This window comes from Pseudonaja textilis, chromosome 1 (genome assembly GCF_049901715.1).
Source record: "Pseudonaja textilis isolate UNSWEBS1 chromosome 1, rPseTex1.2, whole genome shotgun sequence".
Lineage (NCBI taxonomy): Eukaryota > Metazoa > Chordata > Lepidosauria > Squamata > Elapidae > Pseudonaja > Pseudonaja textilis.
The window spans coordinates 237,947,030-237,963,753 of NC_141990.1; the positions used below are offsets into that span (position 1 = coordinate 237,947,030).

Sequence of the window (16,724 nt, forward strand, 5' to 3'; positions counted from 1 at the left end):
TACTAACCCCTATATCATTCCTAACTCAGATATTTTATTTATTTTTTATTTTTGTTTTCAGATTGGAATATGTGGCAGAACAGGCAGTGGGAAGTCATCCTTTTCTCTAGCCTTTTTTAGGATGGTTGATGCCTTTGAAGGTAAATCTGTACTGATGAAGTAAACACTTCCCTTTTTGTTTTATTTATGGTTGGTTTTCTTTTATAACAAAGGTTCCATCTATCTTTTGTCCATTTTTCTTCCACCAACCCCAATATCTCAAGAAGACATAAATATATATTTTGCTCTTTTTGCTTCCCTCAAGCCCCCCAAATTAGCAAAGGATTATCTAATTTTGATTTCTAAAGTTTTTTAAAAGTGGCAATATAACATTCCTGCCCATTTCATTGGAATAATGGGAGTGGAAGGGACCGCCCAATCCACTTGGATAAATTTTTGTCCAGCCTCTGTTTAAAGTCATCCAGTAAAGAAAAGGTCATCTACTTTCCTAACATTCAGTAGGACTTTTCGTATCTGAATGTAAGATCCACTATCCTTGGCATGCATGCAGAGATGATAAGAAAATTCTCTCACTCTACTTCTTTGTTATGCTCTTCAGGTTCTTGAAAAGAGCTATCACATCTCCCCATCATCTCTTTTCAGGGTTTAGTAAGTATCCCTCAGCCTCTGTTCATAAGACAAAGTTCCCTCCTCAGCCTCCTTATTCTGTTCTACATCTGATTCAGATTTCAGTATTTCATGGACTTGATAACTTGAGGTGGGGCCCTCACCAATGCAGAACAGAGTGGAAAGAAATCTTCCTGTAGTTTGGAAACTACTTCTATTCATGCAGAATAACATTGCATTTTTCTTTGTAGCTGGTATGTTACTCACATTACATCAGCATATGATCAACTACAATTCTAAATTATTTTTAAAGTATTATTTCCAAGCCAAATATCCCCTATTCTATACTATGCACTAGTTACTTTCCCGAAGTGAAGAAATTTCCATTTGTCTCCACTAAATCTCAAATTATTTCATATACTTCTTTAACTTATTGACATTATAAGAGAGAATTCTGTTTCTTTTATATAGAACAGGGGTCCCTAGTACTGGTCCACAGTATGCCAGCTATCAGGCCGCATAAACAAGTGAAGCCCCATCCGCGTGATGTAAGCAACACGCAAAACCACGCCCTCTCCTGCCCACAGAAAAGCCTATCTCCATGGAACTGGTCCCTGGTGCCCCAAAAGTTTGGGAGCCACTGATATAAAATATATAATAATTATAATATTAGCTACTTCACCAGCAAATCTGGAAGCATTCAAAAATTTTATTTTAGGTATGTCAAACATCTAATATCTAACTATTTTGCTAATCGGAATGTCATAGGGTTAGGTATTTAAAGTTGAACTGCTTTGCAATCTGCTCTAGAATTTAGAATCTCCCAGGTTTTTTGTATCATACTGATTGGTCTGTACTTCCCTGGCACTTGCTTTTTCCTTTATTGAAGATAGGGCATATTTATTTTCCTCTAGTCATCTGATACTTCAACCCCAGGACTTCTCAAAATTAATAGTTTGGACAAAATCCTTAGCAAGTTTCTTTACTATCCTACTACCCTAGGATGTAATCCATCTAATCTTTGGCATTTGTACTCATTTGAAGTCAATACGCATTATCTGACTATATTAAGTTCAAGCTGGGATGCTGATTCTACAATGTCTATTTACAAATGCATGGAGGAGTACATAATCTCTTATAGAGAAGATTGAGCCAAAATAGGACTTGGGTAAGAGTGCCTTTTCTTTTGCTATTTTCAATGAAAATTTGATATACTAGTCCTTTATCTTGAATATATGTGAAGAAGCCCTTTTTCATTTTATTTGAATCCTTTGTATCATTTTGAACATATCTGAGCTGTAGCTTTCTAAATAAACCCTACATCTCCAGACCAACCCCATGTACCCCATAGTGCTCCATACCTGTGTGACTTTTTTTGATGTTCACAGTTTAATTAAGCTTTCTGTGCAACTATGTTGATTTCATATGACATATTTCCCTTTTTCCCTTTTTGAAGTTATCTATAATTTTACTTTTAACATGCCCCTTTTTAAGAACTCCTGTCTCTTTCTTCCATTAACTCATCCTGCTATGGAATCCTATTTATCATAGTTTATTCAAATTTACTTTTTAAAATTCCAAAGTATCTTTTACACTTTGCTTCATTTCCCCTTAATATCCAGGATTTCAAGATCATGTGGTCAGTTTCTCCCTATTTTCCTTCTGCTTTATTAGACAAAGCCATACCTATTAGTTAAAATCAAATCAAGATTAGATTATTCCCATCCTTTAACTGCTGGGTGGAAAAAGTTGCCAGGAATTTGCTGATTATACCATCACTAATTAGACCCATCACTAATTAGACTCCATCCTCTTTTTTAAAAGATATGCAATTCATCTGCAACTTTTTCTTGGATGTATAAACATTTAGAAATAAGTTCTTTACAACATATAGTCTCAAGGCCTTTGATATTTATTTTTTCTCAAATCAAAGCAACCCCATCATTCCCATTTGTGCAGCTGTTCAGAAATTGGTCTTTGCTCTTTCCATGTGCGGGTACACATGCACAGCAGCTTGGTTTCATTTCTTTCCCAATGAGCATGATTATGAATACTCTAGTGCTGCTTTTATTACTTAATCCACTCATTTTATCATCATGACATTCATTCACCTTTGGTTCCATCTTTGACATTTCATCCTGAAAATCTTGGTTTTCATTTTACTAAAAAATTGATTTGTTTCATCCTTTAGATGCTTATACATAAATAATGCAAGCCTCTGTATTTTCAAGATTAAAAAAACAGCAACAACCTTGAATCACCATCCAGTTTGAATGAACTTTTTCTCATTGCACTGCTCCAAATCAGAATGTTCTGTTTCTGAGACTTAACAAGCTTTAAAAACATTTAATGTGGCTGGATCACACATTGCTTTAAAGTAGGCAACCTATAGCTCTCTAGGTTAAAGATATGTCATGCTTCCATTTCTCTATTTTTTTTTATTGTTAATTGGGCACAAACATATTTTAACTTTCCAGTCTTGTATATCAAATAATTCTCAGTGACATAAAGAATAATCAAAATAATTGTGGCTTTAAGAGCATTCCATGTTAATTGAATGAATTCTTGTTCTGTGATATGCATGTATTTCCCATCGATGTAATCTCATATCATTAGAAAATATTATTAACAGTATTAACTTTTGCATGTTTTTTTAAAAAACAACAGGGAGGATCATTATAGATGGCATAGACATTGCCAAACTTCCTTTACAAACTCTGAGGTCCAGATTGTCAATTATTCTCCAAGACCCCATTTTGTTCAGTGGCACAATCAGGTAAGGGTTCCAGTGATTAAGTTTAGTCATCCAATTTTCCCAGTTAGGATAAAGAATAATATGCAAAAACTTATTTAAATGCTGATGGAAATTGCTCTTCCATTAATATCAATAGATACAGAAGAACATGAAAGAAATGGGAGAAGATTTTAATGCTTTGATGTATTTTTGATTGAGATTGTGATCTACCATCCCCTGCCTCCACAGTTCACATGTTGCTCAAAAAAAGTTTTAACTTTTCTATATGTGCCTCTTCTTGAAATTTGTTTTAAATGATGTTCTGCTAAATTTTACTCTGAGAATATGAGTCTAATTGTTCTTATCTGAACGCATATGCATAATTTATAATACAAAATGAATATTCATTTTGCTTAATTCCTATCCAAGGAAGCAGTGTCTACAGCCCATAAAATAAACACTGTGCACAGTATGTGTTTATTTTTGTGCATTTTTATAAATATATTTCTTCATTTGATGATGTTGTTCTTAGGCTTTTGTTAATCGTATCCAATTCCAACTTCTTCAGAAATCAGGAATGTATCTATATGATGGTTATGTGGTTACATTTAAAAACTGTTTCATTTGCTAGATGCATACCTTGTATTAAAATAAGACATATCAGTAGTAATAATATATTGTGTTTGCTACAGATTAATAAAAATGCAGACAAGCTTGAGTCTTTTTACTCATGTTTATTTTTATTTTTGCAGATTTAACTTGGATCCAGAAAATAAATGCACTGATAGCACCTTATGGGAAGCGTTGGAAATAGCACAACTGAAACTTGTGGTTAAAGCATTACCTGGAGGGCTAGGTAATAGTTCCTTTAACTGTGGAGAGACTGACACTTAAAACATTTCTATTTGAATTTTAGCTGTTTTAGATAGAACTATAAATAACTGTTTTTATAATTTGCTCATTTTCTTTAGAAATGTCTTCCTCCAGAAAATGCTTGATACTATAGACATAATTTCAAAGTAATGCAGTCAAGTGATCAAGCTATATTCTCAAAGTCTGGCCATATTACCATTGTTCAATTTTAACTGAAGGTTTACTTTTGAGTGGCCCACTATGTTTCCTAAAGGAAGACATTCATAGTCAAAGAGCTGCCATGAGGAAGTCCCTGACTCAAGTTTATTATAGACCATTCCCTTTTTTAAATACTGGGGCTCAAAAGCATTAAGCAAGGATCTTTGCATTCAGTTACACCTGGTAGCTCATAGGCAATTATCATGAATTGGATCTGCAAACTTGGTAGCCAAGATCAGAGCTTTGGTGTTCCTTTGCTTCCCTTTAGAATCCTAGCAATTATATTGCAATGGCTTTCAGACTGCCTTGAAGCTTAGACCTGTGTAGAAGGAATAGCAGCCATTAAATTAAAATTTTACTAGGGCATGAAATCCTCTATCCATTACACTTGTCATGATGCAATGGGACAACAGTATCCTCAATGGGTACATTAAGCAGTGAAGTAAGATGTGTACTACTGCATTCCAAGCCTGTGCAGTCAACTGAAGTTTGCAGTTCATTTCTCCCTCCATAAGACAGAAATGAAAATAAAAATACTTGTAGGGATAGGAAGAAAACAAAACAAAGACAAAACTGATCATTGTAATCTCAGTCCCTGATCATGTGTCTGTTGGGTGTGGTTTTTCCATGCTGGTCAAAGAGATCTGTAACTGTACAAATAGTGTCAATGTGTATGTGCATATATATATAAGGGACAGAGGAACACAATACATGAATTTGGAAATTAAAGGGAAATGACATATTCGGGAATACACGATTGCATAATATAAGTAATGCTTGTGTATGAGAAAGTGAGACTTAGAATGATGAATTGGTATAAGGAAGATATCCATAGGTTTCTATATGACCTTCCTTCTCTAAATATTTGCTTTAATCAGATGCAATAGTCACAGAAGGTGGAGAAAATTTCAGTCAAGGGCAAAGACAGCTGTTCTGCTTAGCCAGAGCGTTTGTACGGAAAACAAGTATCTTAATCATGGATGAAGCCACAGCGTCTATTGATATGGCAACTGTAAGTTCAGGGATTCAAATGTTCCTCATGCATAATGGTTTTAAAAGGAGGCAAAATTCTTTAATGATTATTGAAATACTGCTCAGTGTTACCATGTATGTAAGGGAGTTCATTAATTAATATAAACATTTGTTATCTACTTATGTAGGAAAACATTCTTCAGAAGGTTGTAATGACTGCCTTTGTTGATCGTACAGTAGTGACAATTGCAGTAAGTATATTATATTTTACTGCTTAAAAATATAATATCAATTTAATATCAATATAATATTATCAATTTGTAACTCCAAACCTATTTATTTCCTGTTTCAAAAGCAGTATCCCTTTTATTGCAATTTATATAGACACATTTGCAAATCAATAAGGAACCAGATTGTCCATAATTCTCTGTAAATGGACACAGAAATGGAATATGGCTGACGGTTTGATTTTATATCTCTCTTTCCACCAGTGCAACCAATAGAATAATATAAAATCAACAAGCAAATTAATAATATGAAAACAGAATTAACATAACACTGTAGATATTAAAGTTATCTTGTTCCTTAATGAAAACCAAGGCTGCCTTTTTGATTTCAAAAATAAAGCTAGTGTAAGATTCTCTGTGAAGTGGTATACCATGTGATTTGATGAAAATAAAGTGATAACAACTTGCATGCCAGCGTGTAAAATATTTTCAGCCAAAATGGTATATTATTTTCTGAAATATGACTTTTGAATAGACTAGAATAATGAGAGCCTGCATTCCAAAATATATGAAAGATATATGAATATATGAATATATATGAAAAATATTTGATTGAAGACTTTGTATCTTTCAGAAATAGTTATATGTTGCAATTAAAACTTTAACCATATCTGTTTGTCTTACAGCACCGGGTGCACACTATTCTAAATGCTGATATGATTATTGTCATGAAGAGAGGAGTTATTTTGGAATATGACAAACCAGAAGTTCTGCTGGAAAAAGAGGACAGTGTGTTTGCTTCTTTTGTTCAAGCAGACAAATAGATCCAATATAAGTGATTAAACCATTTGAAAGGACAGTTTTATTATCAATTTTTCTAATTATGTAAAATATCTGTAAATAAAAAATATTTAATAATGAAAAGCTTATTCTATAAGTTCTTGAGAAATAAAGTACAATTGCTTTACCTTTTAAGTGTGAGCATCTTACTTCTCCAGTGGGAGCTATTGAGTTATATATATTTTCTTTTCCCCTGATTTATCACCAAGTTTCATAATAAAAATTTAAAAAGAAATAAAATCAAGTTTGCATGATGAGATATTTAAATTAATGCTCTGCCAGATGTTAAAAGCTAGCATCTTACATTAAGTCATTTCTATCTCTAATAGGCAAAAACTACACCAGCAAAATAATTCTGTAGCTACACCTGTAGTCATGTACATTATGTATATTTGAATATCACATGGATATGGAATACAGTTACAACCACAATTAAGCCCAAAATTTCTCTTGCTAAGTGACACATTTGTTGAGAGTTTCACCCCATTTTATGACCTTTCTTGCCACAGTTGTTAAGTGAATCACTCAAGTTAGTAACACAGGTTGTTAAGAGAATCTGGCTTCCACATTGACTTTGTTTGTCAGAAGGTCGCAAAAGGAGATCACATGATCTTGGGACACAACAATGGTCATAAATATGAACCAATTGCCAAGCATCTGAATTTTGATCTTGTGACCATGAGGATGCTGCAATGATCATAAAGAAGAAAAATGGTCATAAGTCACATTTTTCAGTACCTTGTAACTTTGAACTACAAAGTTTGAGAACTACCTGTACATGTTGGCAGGATAATAGACAATTTTAACATAAAACAGTTTCCCAAATTACTGCGACTTCAAGCCACTGGCCGCTGTACTGGTCAAAAGTAGTTAAATGAAAATATAATGCAAAATCTGGTACACAGAAGCAGACGTTATCTGCCAAAAACTGAACGATTAGCTCCTATTAACAATTTAGCTCATGAAATAAAATAATACAGATTATAATTGCCAAATGTGCATACTACAGCTTACTAAAGTTTTGCATAATTGACCACTGGTAATCATGTGGCATGTTAAATATCAGTCTTCACACTTTTTATTTATTTTAAAATCTCTACATTTCAATTTTAAATTCTATCAAAACCTTTATGGTTCCTAAATATGTAGAAACATGCCATTAGTATGGACAGAAGACTCATCCATGTTTTAAAATATTTTTTATTAAAAGTATTATGCAATAATAAAAATAAGCCTAAAAGAAAAACAGCAAAGAAACAAAGAAAAAAGAGAAAGAAAATAGGAAAGTAAAGTAGGGGTGTCAAACTCGATTTCATTGAGGGCCACATCAAAGTTGTTTGCCCTCGGGGGGCCAAGGTGGGAGTGGCCAGTTTGACGTCACTCGTGTTGGGGGCACCTATGATGGCCTGAGTGCTCTCCCAGCAAAAACGGGCTCCCAAACTCCATTTCAGCTGCGACAGCCTCCTGCAACCCTCTGTCAGTGAAAACTGAGCTCAGAGAACCACACGCAGCCCTCCCAAGCTCCATTTTTGCTGGCAGAGGCACTGTGGGCCAATCCTTTGCTGTTTCCAGAATGGCCCCACAGGTCAGATTTAAGCACCCCACAGGCAAGATCTGGCCCCCGGGCCTTGAGTTCGACACACCTGAAGTAAAGGATCAGCTTCCAATCTTATTTGAAGCAATTCAAATAAATGTATTGTCTATCCTTTCTCTTTAAGATTATATCATAGTTCCCTTCAAGGTTCACTCATTTTCCAGTAGACCCACGAGCCATTCATCCTGAATGCTCTGTTTTCCGACCACAAATTTCTATGCTATTTATACACACTTTTATCGGCCTGCACAGTACATTATGTCCTAAATGTGACAGAAAGATTTTCATTGTATTTGCACCCCATATTATACTTGGTTAAGAAGCGTGCACATGTTGGGGGAGATTCTGCCTGCCTGAGGGAAAGAACACACTTGGTCTGTCAGAACTGACCTGCTGCTTAGCACAGAAAAATAAAGTAGAGAGTCTGTCAAGCTATGGAAAGGGCAAGAGGAAAATCTGCTGATTTTAAAACACACAAGCTGTCAGAAGGGAATCAAGGGGTAAAGAGTAAATATTCTGTATTATCCCAGAATCACTTCTCACTGGATGGTGGTTGCAGAGAAAAATAACAGAAGGTAATATGATGGTCCCCACCTTGAGTTCCTGAAGGAAAGGCAGGCACTAACTCTAAGTAGAGGAAGTATTTGTGGAAGTGTAATATTTAGGTTATGCATCATTGAGATACAATTTGGTACAGGCTACAGTACAGGAGACTGGAAGTTCTAGTCCTTTCTTAGGCATGAAAGCCAGCTGGGTGATTTTGGGCTATTTACTTCATAGGGTTGTTGTTGTGGGCAAATTAAAGAAGGAGGAGCATTAGGTACGTATGCTGCCTTGTATTGCCAAAAAATACTGGGTGGGTGGGTGGAAATCGAATAATAAATAACTGGAGACAATGTAGCACTAAGAAGGCTCCTCTAAGTAGCTTTTTGGCTTAGCTTATCTGAAAGCACAGTCTGAAGACAGTACTGTTCATTGCACTGCTGTTTTCAAATCCTTTTCTAAAATCTGTCATACCAAGTTTGCTTTTTCCAATGATCCTGCAAACTGAACTATTCAAATTTATCAAGAAAGAAACCGAATAGCAGAGGAACTTTGGAATACCATGGGTATTTGGACTACAATCTGTAAAACGTAACTTTATAGTGCAGCCATTGTATACTAAAGTATGCTGAAATTAGCAGTTCGTATGAAATGCAACTTTGTAAAAAAGTATAATACAGATGTGTCCAATCCGCAACCCATGGGCTACATGTTTTACACACACACACACACACACACACACACACACACTATTGTGTGTATAGGTAGTCCTCGACTTCCAATTCACAATTGAGCCCAAAATTTCAGTTGCTAAGTGAGACATTGTTTCTTGCTAAATTGTTTCTTGCTAAATTGTTAAATGACTCACTGCAGTTGATGAGTTAGTAACCTGCTTCTCCATTGACTTTGCTTGTCAGAAGGTTGCAAAAGATGTCACATGACCCACGACACTACAACCTGCATTAATATGAGACAGTTGCCAAGCATCTGAATTTTGATCACATGAACAAACTTTTTTCAGTGCCACTGTAATTTGGAACAGTCACTAAATGAACTTCTGTAAGTCGATTACTACCTGTATTTTATATGTGGCCCAAGACAATTCCTCTTTATTCAATGTGACCCAGGCAAGACAAAAGGTTGGAGAACCATGGTATAAATAATACAATAAAGAAGCTGGGCTTTTATTTCCTTAAGTCAGGTGAATTGCAGATCTGTTGTCCTGCCTCTTTTTCTCACTCCAACAGTAAATTCATACTTCAATGTTTATGTTTCATGTCTGAATAGAACAGCTGTAATAGAAGTATTGTATTTACCTGTGAATCAATTTCACCGACCAGAGATTATATCTTTTCTTTTAGGAGAATATAATTCAAGAAAATCTCACTTCTACCTTCTTAGGGAAGGTGAAAGGCAGGCAACCTCCCAATTATTGGTGCACTGTACCCTTTAATAGACCAGATATCGAATGCTTGAGGTTGATTTTGAGGGGGAGAATGAACACCTTCTCCAACCCACCCGACTCTTAGCGGCGGGCGACACTCTGCCATCCAGGAGTTCTGCCTGCGCTGATCCTGAGGGAGAAACCTTCGCGCTGAGATTCCCCGGCGCGAGAGCGCCCCCTGCCGACTCTATTTGTCTTCGGATTAGAGAACGGGTGGTTCGAGCGAGGCGGCGACCACCGCCGCCGCTGCCACCTGACGACTCCTCGCGTGGGGTTTCCTCCAAGAGCCGGACAACCCTTAGTTGGCTTGCCGCCCTTCGCTGTCAGGAGCAAGTCACGAAATGCCGCCGCCTCGCCAAAGTCGACGCGAGCTGTGATTGGCGTGCGCAGCTGGAGGAGCGGGGAGGGTGGGTGGGTTGGGGGAAGCGGACGGCGCTCGCCGGGACTGGCGGGGCGGAGAAGGGGGAGTTGGGCCAGGGCCGTGCGACCGCCGGCGAAGAGGCCTTGGGGCTCCGTTGGCTGGCGTCCCCCTCCCGCACCCCCCCGCAGCAGTGGCGGGCACGTGGCCGTAGCCGGGGCAGGGAGGGTCGCTGGTGGTGGGAGGGTGGAAGCCCATGCCAACCATGCTGTCCAGGAAGGGGATCATCCCAGAGGAGTACGTGTTGACCCGTCTGGCCGAGGATGTCCCGGATCACACGCGCCACCGGACCCGGGAGCGGCGGGCCAGGTTCGTGGGCAAAAACGGGGCGTGCAATGTGGCGCACAAGAACATCCGGGAGCAGGGCCGCTTCCTGCAGGACGTCTTCACCACCCTGGTGGACCTGAAGTGGCCCCACACGCTCATCATCTTCACCATGACCTTCCTGTGCAGCTGGCTGCTCTTCGCTATGATCTGGTGGCTCATCGCCTTCGCCCACGGGGACTTGGACCACAACACCCAGCAGCTGCACCTTCAAGCCGGGCTCGAGGGCCGGGAGGCGGCGGCGGCGGCCCCCTTTGTGCCTTGCGTAACCGACATCCAATCCTTCACCTCCGCCTTCCTCTTCTCCATCGAGGTGCAGGTGACCATCGGCTTCGGGGGCCGCATGGTGACGGAAGAGTGCCCCGTCGCCATCCTCATCCTCATCGTGCAGAACATCGTGGGGCTGGTGATCAACGCCATCATGCTGGGTTGCATTTTCATGAAGACCTCGCAGGCGCACCACCGCGCCGAGACGCTCATCTTCAGCAAGCACGCCGTGATCGCCCTCCGCGGGGGGAAGCTCTGCTTCATGCTGCGCGTGGGCGACCTGCGCAAGAGCATGATCATCAGCGCCACCATCCGCATGCAGGTGGTGAAGAAGAGCACCAGCCAGGAGGGCGAGGTGATGCCCCTCAACCAGATCGAGATCCAGATGGAGAACCCGGTGGGAGGCAATAGCATCTTCCTGGTCTCCCCGCTCATCATTTACCACGTCATAGACCGGAATAGCCCCCTGTACGAGGTGGCCCCCACCAGCCTCACTCACCACGAGGACCTGGAGGTGATTGTCATCCTTGAAGGGGTGGTGGAAACCACGGGCATCACCACCCAAGCCAGGACCTCCTACCTCGCCGATGAAATACTTTGGGGCCAAAGGTTTGTGCCTATCGTGACGGAGGAGGATGGACAATACTCCGTAGACTATTCCAAGTTTGGCAACACGGTGAAGGTGCCCACTCCAAACTGCACAGCCAAGCAACTGGAAGAAGACCGGAGTATCATGGACACTATATCCTTGTCACCCAAAGGCACCATCAGGAAAAGGTCTGTCAGGTTAAAGCCCAAATTTACCATATCTGAGGAGACCTTATGACAACTTGGTGGACTTGCTTGTGACAGCAGGCATAAGAGACTTGGAGGCAGCCTCTGTTTCATTTTTCAGGTTGGTTCCATCGGTATGTGGACTACATGTAATGTTTGTGGTGCAAGACAAAGTGCGCGACTCAGGGTATAATGTCAGGAAAACTGAGTGTGCATAAAGCTTTCTTCTGTACTGTATTTGCACTTGAGATAGGTAAACCTCTCAAAAAGATAGACATCTCTTTTTTTTTCTTCTTGAGAAATTATTTTCTACGTTTGGGATTGAATTAGCTTTTTTCCACAATGAAGAGGCACTTACACTGTAATCAGCTATTTATACTTACGAAAAGACAGTATAGGCGCAAGGGTGCCCATTGAGGTGGCGATGCTATACTGAATGAATAAATGTATTGATTTAATTCATAAATGATAACTGCATGCTTTCTTTTATTGCCAGTGGATTAGGAGGTATGTTGGCTTATGGATATGCAATAGATGATATAATAAAGTTAATTCCACATGTTGTGTTAGGATATAAGGGGGAAAAATATTTTTTTTAAAGTAGATAATTAGGAGGGAAAGCAGTCACAGTTGTGATCTGCAAAAGAAAAAAATGAATTTCTGAGTAGTAAAATCCTATCCAGATCTACTCAAAAGTAAGTTCCACTGAGTTCAGGAGGGCTTATTTTTAAATCAGTGAATATAGGATTTTAACTTCAGTGGGTTTAGAGTCACCTTTTAGTCACCTTTTGCTGCTATCCCAATCTTTTTACTGTAAAATTAAACACTGTATATTATTTGTATGAATAATATTAAATTAATGTGGGGCACTTTTATATAACTTAACTGCAGGAGTAGCTCCTTCTGTATGAATGTTATAACCAAAAATTGATCTTTCCAACTTTTTGAAAAAGGATAACATTTGAAAAAATATGGATATTTTTAAGGAAAGAATACTGGGTAACCAACTGGTTTTTCATCTTCCTCGTTGCCTTGATTTTCAGTTCCAATAATATTCACTGACAAATAGAAGCAGTAGGGTTGACATATGTGATCCTAGCTGTCATGTGAATTCTCATCTCTATCGAATGACATCATTTAACAAGCTTGCATCAAATTTTATTTATTTTAATTGATGTTTTTTTTAAAAACCCTGCAATGTTGGACCTGGATGAGGGAGAACCAAGATTCAAATTCTACTCAACCATGAAATTCCCTGCTAACCTTGGGCCAGTGACTTTTGCTGTAGCCATACCTACCTCACTGAGTTCTATCTATGCTGCCTTGTCTCTTTGGAGTGAAAGCATGCTAGAAATAAAATAAATATATGTTATATTAATTGATACAGAATGAGGACATATTGAGGTGGGGGGCAATTAACCAGTTTACCAGAATAGGTCAGGAACTTAATTAATCTAACAGATGTACAAAGGTTAGAAACATTAAATTCCATAATTTATTGCTAGTATACAGTTAAGGATTAGGCATGGTGATGTTATCAAAAAAAGATGTTACTTTATTTACCAAACAGCATACTATATGCACTGAACTCCAAAGATAAAGTCTTAATGTATTTAAAATTAGCATGTATATATTTAATTATAATTGCATGCCTTAGTTTTTACTTGTAATAATAAGGCAATATTTTTATGTCATCAGTAAATCAGAAATGTCTGTAACATGGAATAAAGTGGCATAACCATGTTAATTTTATAGACCAATAACCCCAAAATAAAAAGTGCATTTGTTTAAAAAAAATACTAAAGTGTGTGGTTTAGTATAATTGACTATTTTTATATGTCATGTTTACAATTTCTGCATTTGTGCCCTTTTGTTCTAGGGATGTGTGCACTCTTAATTTCCCAGATGATCCTATCAGTCTTTGCAATATGCCTCTATTTATTTATTGTTAAATAGTTTCATATATAACTTTGCATTTATTGTGGTTAAGAAATTTGAGAACTTTAATCAAAAGGTAATAGATGTGCTTTTATTTCTGAATTCCAATCTCTAGCAATGCCCACATATTAATTCTGCTTCTTTGGGAACACAATTGTATAGAATTACTTAATTTTTGGTTAATGTAATTAATTTTATAAAAGGTGGATAATTAAACTCATCCTCCCTTTCCATATCTCAAACCACATAAGAACATTTTTTCTAGCAAACTCCCCTTATTCTAGAGGCTGAATGAGCCATTGCATAGTTTAACTAATTAACTAGCCAATCTTGAGGGTAACTATTTTGTCCTTTATTAAAAGGTATAATTAGCCACAGGAGTTAATAGTGATATAAAAAAGAAAGAAAACAAGCAAGTTACAAGTCAAAACATTCAAATTTATTTTGAAAAAAAATTCAGCTCTGTGTCAACTCATAAAACATTTTCTATACATGTTTTATAGTTGCCATTCATGAATCTTTTCTCAGTCATTCCTGAGGTCAGGAGGATGAAGTTTCAATCTTAATTAACTATAGATGGGCCTCAGAAACAATATCCAAGGAAAAGATTCAAAGGCTAAATAAAAAAAGGTAAAAGTAACTTCAGCATCTTCTTCAGAGATTTCCTGCTGCAGGGCAGTTGTCCAATTCCAAAAACTCAGGGAATCTTTAGAGCAGCCTCTGATGAAGTATGAAGAGCAGCAATCCAGAAATAAAACTGAACAGAACGGCTGTATGTGGAAAACCTTTTCACTCTTAGGCCTATATTGTTTTTTGATCTTTCCACCCAGGAAGTATATCAAAGCCGCCACCACCCCACCTTACACAACCTTGTGTTCCTTCTTGTACAGCCAGAGGGTTATTAATTTTTTTTTGCATATGTGTAGTTGGGGACTATGAACATCATTCAGAACCAGCCTCCTGGACTTTCTAGCATCTAACAGCTGGAACATGGAAATCTACAGAGGTTTCATTTCAGAGATAAACTGAAGCACGTTCTTAATCTTCATTTTGTCCGAGGTGTCTCTGAAGTCTGATTCCAGGCTTGCTTGAGTTTCAAAGTAGTGCTCCACCTTCACCAGAACAAAAAAAAATAATCGGAGCTGTCACTCAAACTCTTGTTAACCTGCTCCTGGTGCTGCTGCATTAGATGGTATCTTCAAATAGTACAGCAGGTGGTTTCCTTCTCTTCACCCCTCATTAACTGTCATCTAAGTCATGGGAACTGTCACATTCAACATCTGTTGCATGCTTTCATGTGGCAAATTTCTTACGCAAAATTTCTACCAGGAAAGATTGAAGAAGCTACTTAGATGAGCAGCGAAACGTTTCAAACAAAAAGAGAAGAAGTCCTGTTGCCATGACTAAACTTCCAAGCAACTCTACTTGGATGACTGAGAATCTTCACTGACATATTCTACCTTGAAACTATATGAGGGGATCTTCTATAGTTAAGATTGTGATAGCATTTGTTCACTTAACATACATTTTCCTTTAACATACATTCAAATCATGGTTTGGTCACTTACAAATTTAGGATGCACATCTATACTTCCAGTTCTATATAAGATGATCACTTTTTTCCTAGCTACTCTTCTGTTCTTAATCTTCCACTTTTAATTAGAATAAGATCAAAACCTACTAATTATCAAATGGACATGGCTTGGAGGATTTCTATTCCAAACGGGATAGGACATTCAGAGCTTGCCAACAAATGATTGCTTAGATTCTGTTTGAACTCCAAACCTCTCTTTGTGACTCCATTATTGTCTTCATTCCATCACAAGGTTTCTCCTAGTCTTCAACTTCTCCTACTATAAGAAAAGCCCAAGCCATCTAGTCTCATCATCTGGGCAGCAGAGAACAAATGTTTGTCCTTTTCCCTGTTGACAGTTCTGTGAATAATGAAGAAATGCTATCACCCACTCTATTAAAACTGATTTGGTTGACATGGGATCAATATTAGTTTAAATTCAAAATAGCTTTGTACTGTTATTAATGGGATATCTTTATATCTGTTCTTCTAGCAATCCCAACAATTTTGAGGCTTTAGTTCCAAAGCGAGAACTGTTCAACAAAAAAGCAGAAATAAGGATTGAGAAATGCTTATGTAGAGCACTTCATCCTTGTGGTTGTTTTGAATCTAAAATTTAAATCGGATCTAAATTTAGTTTTTTGAAATAGTTTGGATTTTTTTCTGTTTTTATGGTGTAACTGCTAGGAGTAATTTTCTGAGTCCAAAGATATGAAAACATAATAAATAAATATTAACCCCATTGTACAGAATGTAGATAACGTATATGTGTGAGAGAGAATGAGGATCAACCTAATCAATCCACTTCAGGATTAAGATCGCTTCAGTGAACATTATAAATGTAATCTACCATCTTGGTTCAATGTGGTTTAGTGGATTTCAGAAACTAGGGTTGAGAAAGAAAGTCTGGTTCACAGTTACCCAGCCAGCTATGCTTCAGCATGGAGCAGAACTTGCATCTTAGAGCATGTGCCCAGCAAATAACTAATGTATATTTCTCCTCAGCTGAGAGATTCAAAGCTCCTCCAGACTCCAAGCCAACTCCTATTAATTCCCAGAGTTTGGAGAATTTCCTAAATTCAGGAATCACCTGCCATGTGGAAAAGTGGGATGAATGCTATGAAATATTGCTCATTCCTAAACAATACATCTCAGAGGGAATGAAGGAACTGTTTTTGCCTTAATGATTTGTTAAATCAATTAGAAAATCAATACAAATGCTATAAACTATAATCTTGGCTGGCCAAGGACATTGAAACATGGCTCAGATTCAAATACATAGGGGCCTAATGCCAAGTGCATTCCTTCACGGTATTGGGTGGGAAATAAAAATGGTAACAAAAACAGAAATATGAGCTATTTGTTGAATTTTGGATAAAATGACATTGTATTCATTTCA

General features: G+C 37.8%; 2 protein-coding genes across 2 annotated transcripts in view; both read left to right on the forward strand.

The window, feature by feature from the left end:
* The window catches only part of ABCC8 (ATP binding cassette subfamily C member 8), a 63,017-nt gene extending 56,435 nt beyond the window's left edge, over positions 1-6,582 (forward strand). Inside the window, exons 34-39 of the mRNA XM_026706562.2 lie at positions 62-140; positions 3,274-3,382; positions 4,093-4,196; positions 5,290-5,423; positions 5,572-5,634; positions 6,297-6,582. Of these exons, the coding sequence (XP_026562347.1) occupies positions 62-140; positions 3,274-3,382; positions 4,093-4,196; positions 5,290-5,423; positions 5,572-5,634; positions 6,297-6,434 (627 nt within the window). The 3' untranslated portion in view covers positions 6,435-6,582. The remainder of the gene's footprint in view (positions 1-61; positions 141-3,273; positions 3,383-4,092; positions 4,197-5,289; positions 5,424-5,571; positions 5,635-6,296) is intronic.
* Positions 6,583-10,449: 3,867 nt separating this feature from the next.
* KCNJ11 (potassium inwardly rectifying channel subfamily J member 11) lies at positions 10,450-13,611 on the forward strand. Its single transcript, XM_087921020.1, has 2 exons — positions 10,450-12,572; positions 13,208-13,611. Exon 1 carries the CDS (start codon positions 10,646-10,648, stop codon positions 11,864-11,866), a length of 1,221 nt encoding a protein of 406 aa, XP_087777146.1. The 5' UTR covers positions 10,450-10,645; the 3' UTR covers positions 11,867-12,572; positions 13,208-13,611.
* Positions 13,612-16,724: the final 3,113 nt, after the last annotated feature.

Excerpts from the sequence above, each read along its gene's own strand:
- KCNJ11 (XM_087921020.1), top strand. The coding sequence starts at position 10,646 with ATGCCAACCATGCTGTCCAGGAAGGGGATCATCCCAGAGGAGTACGTG.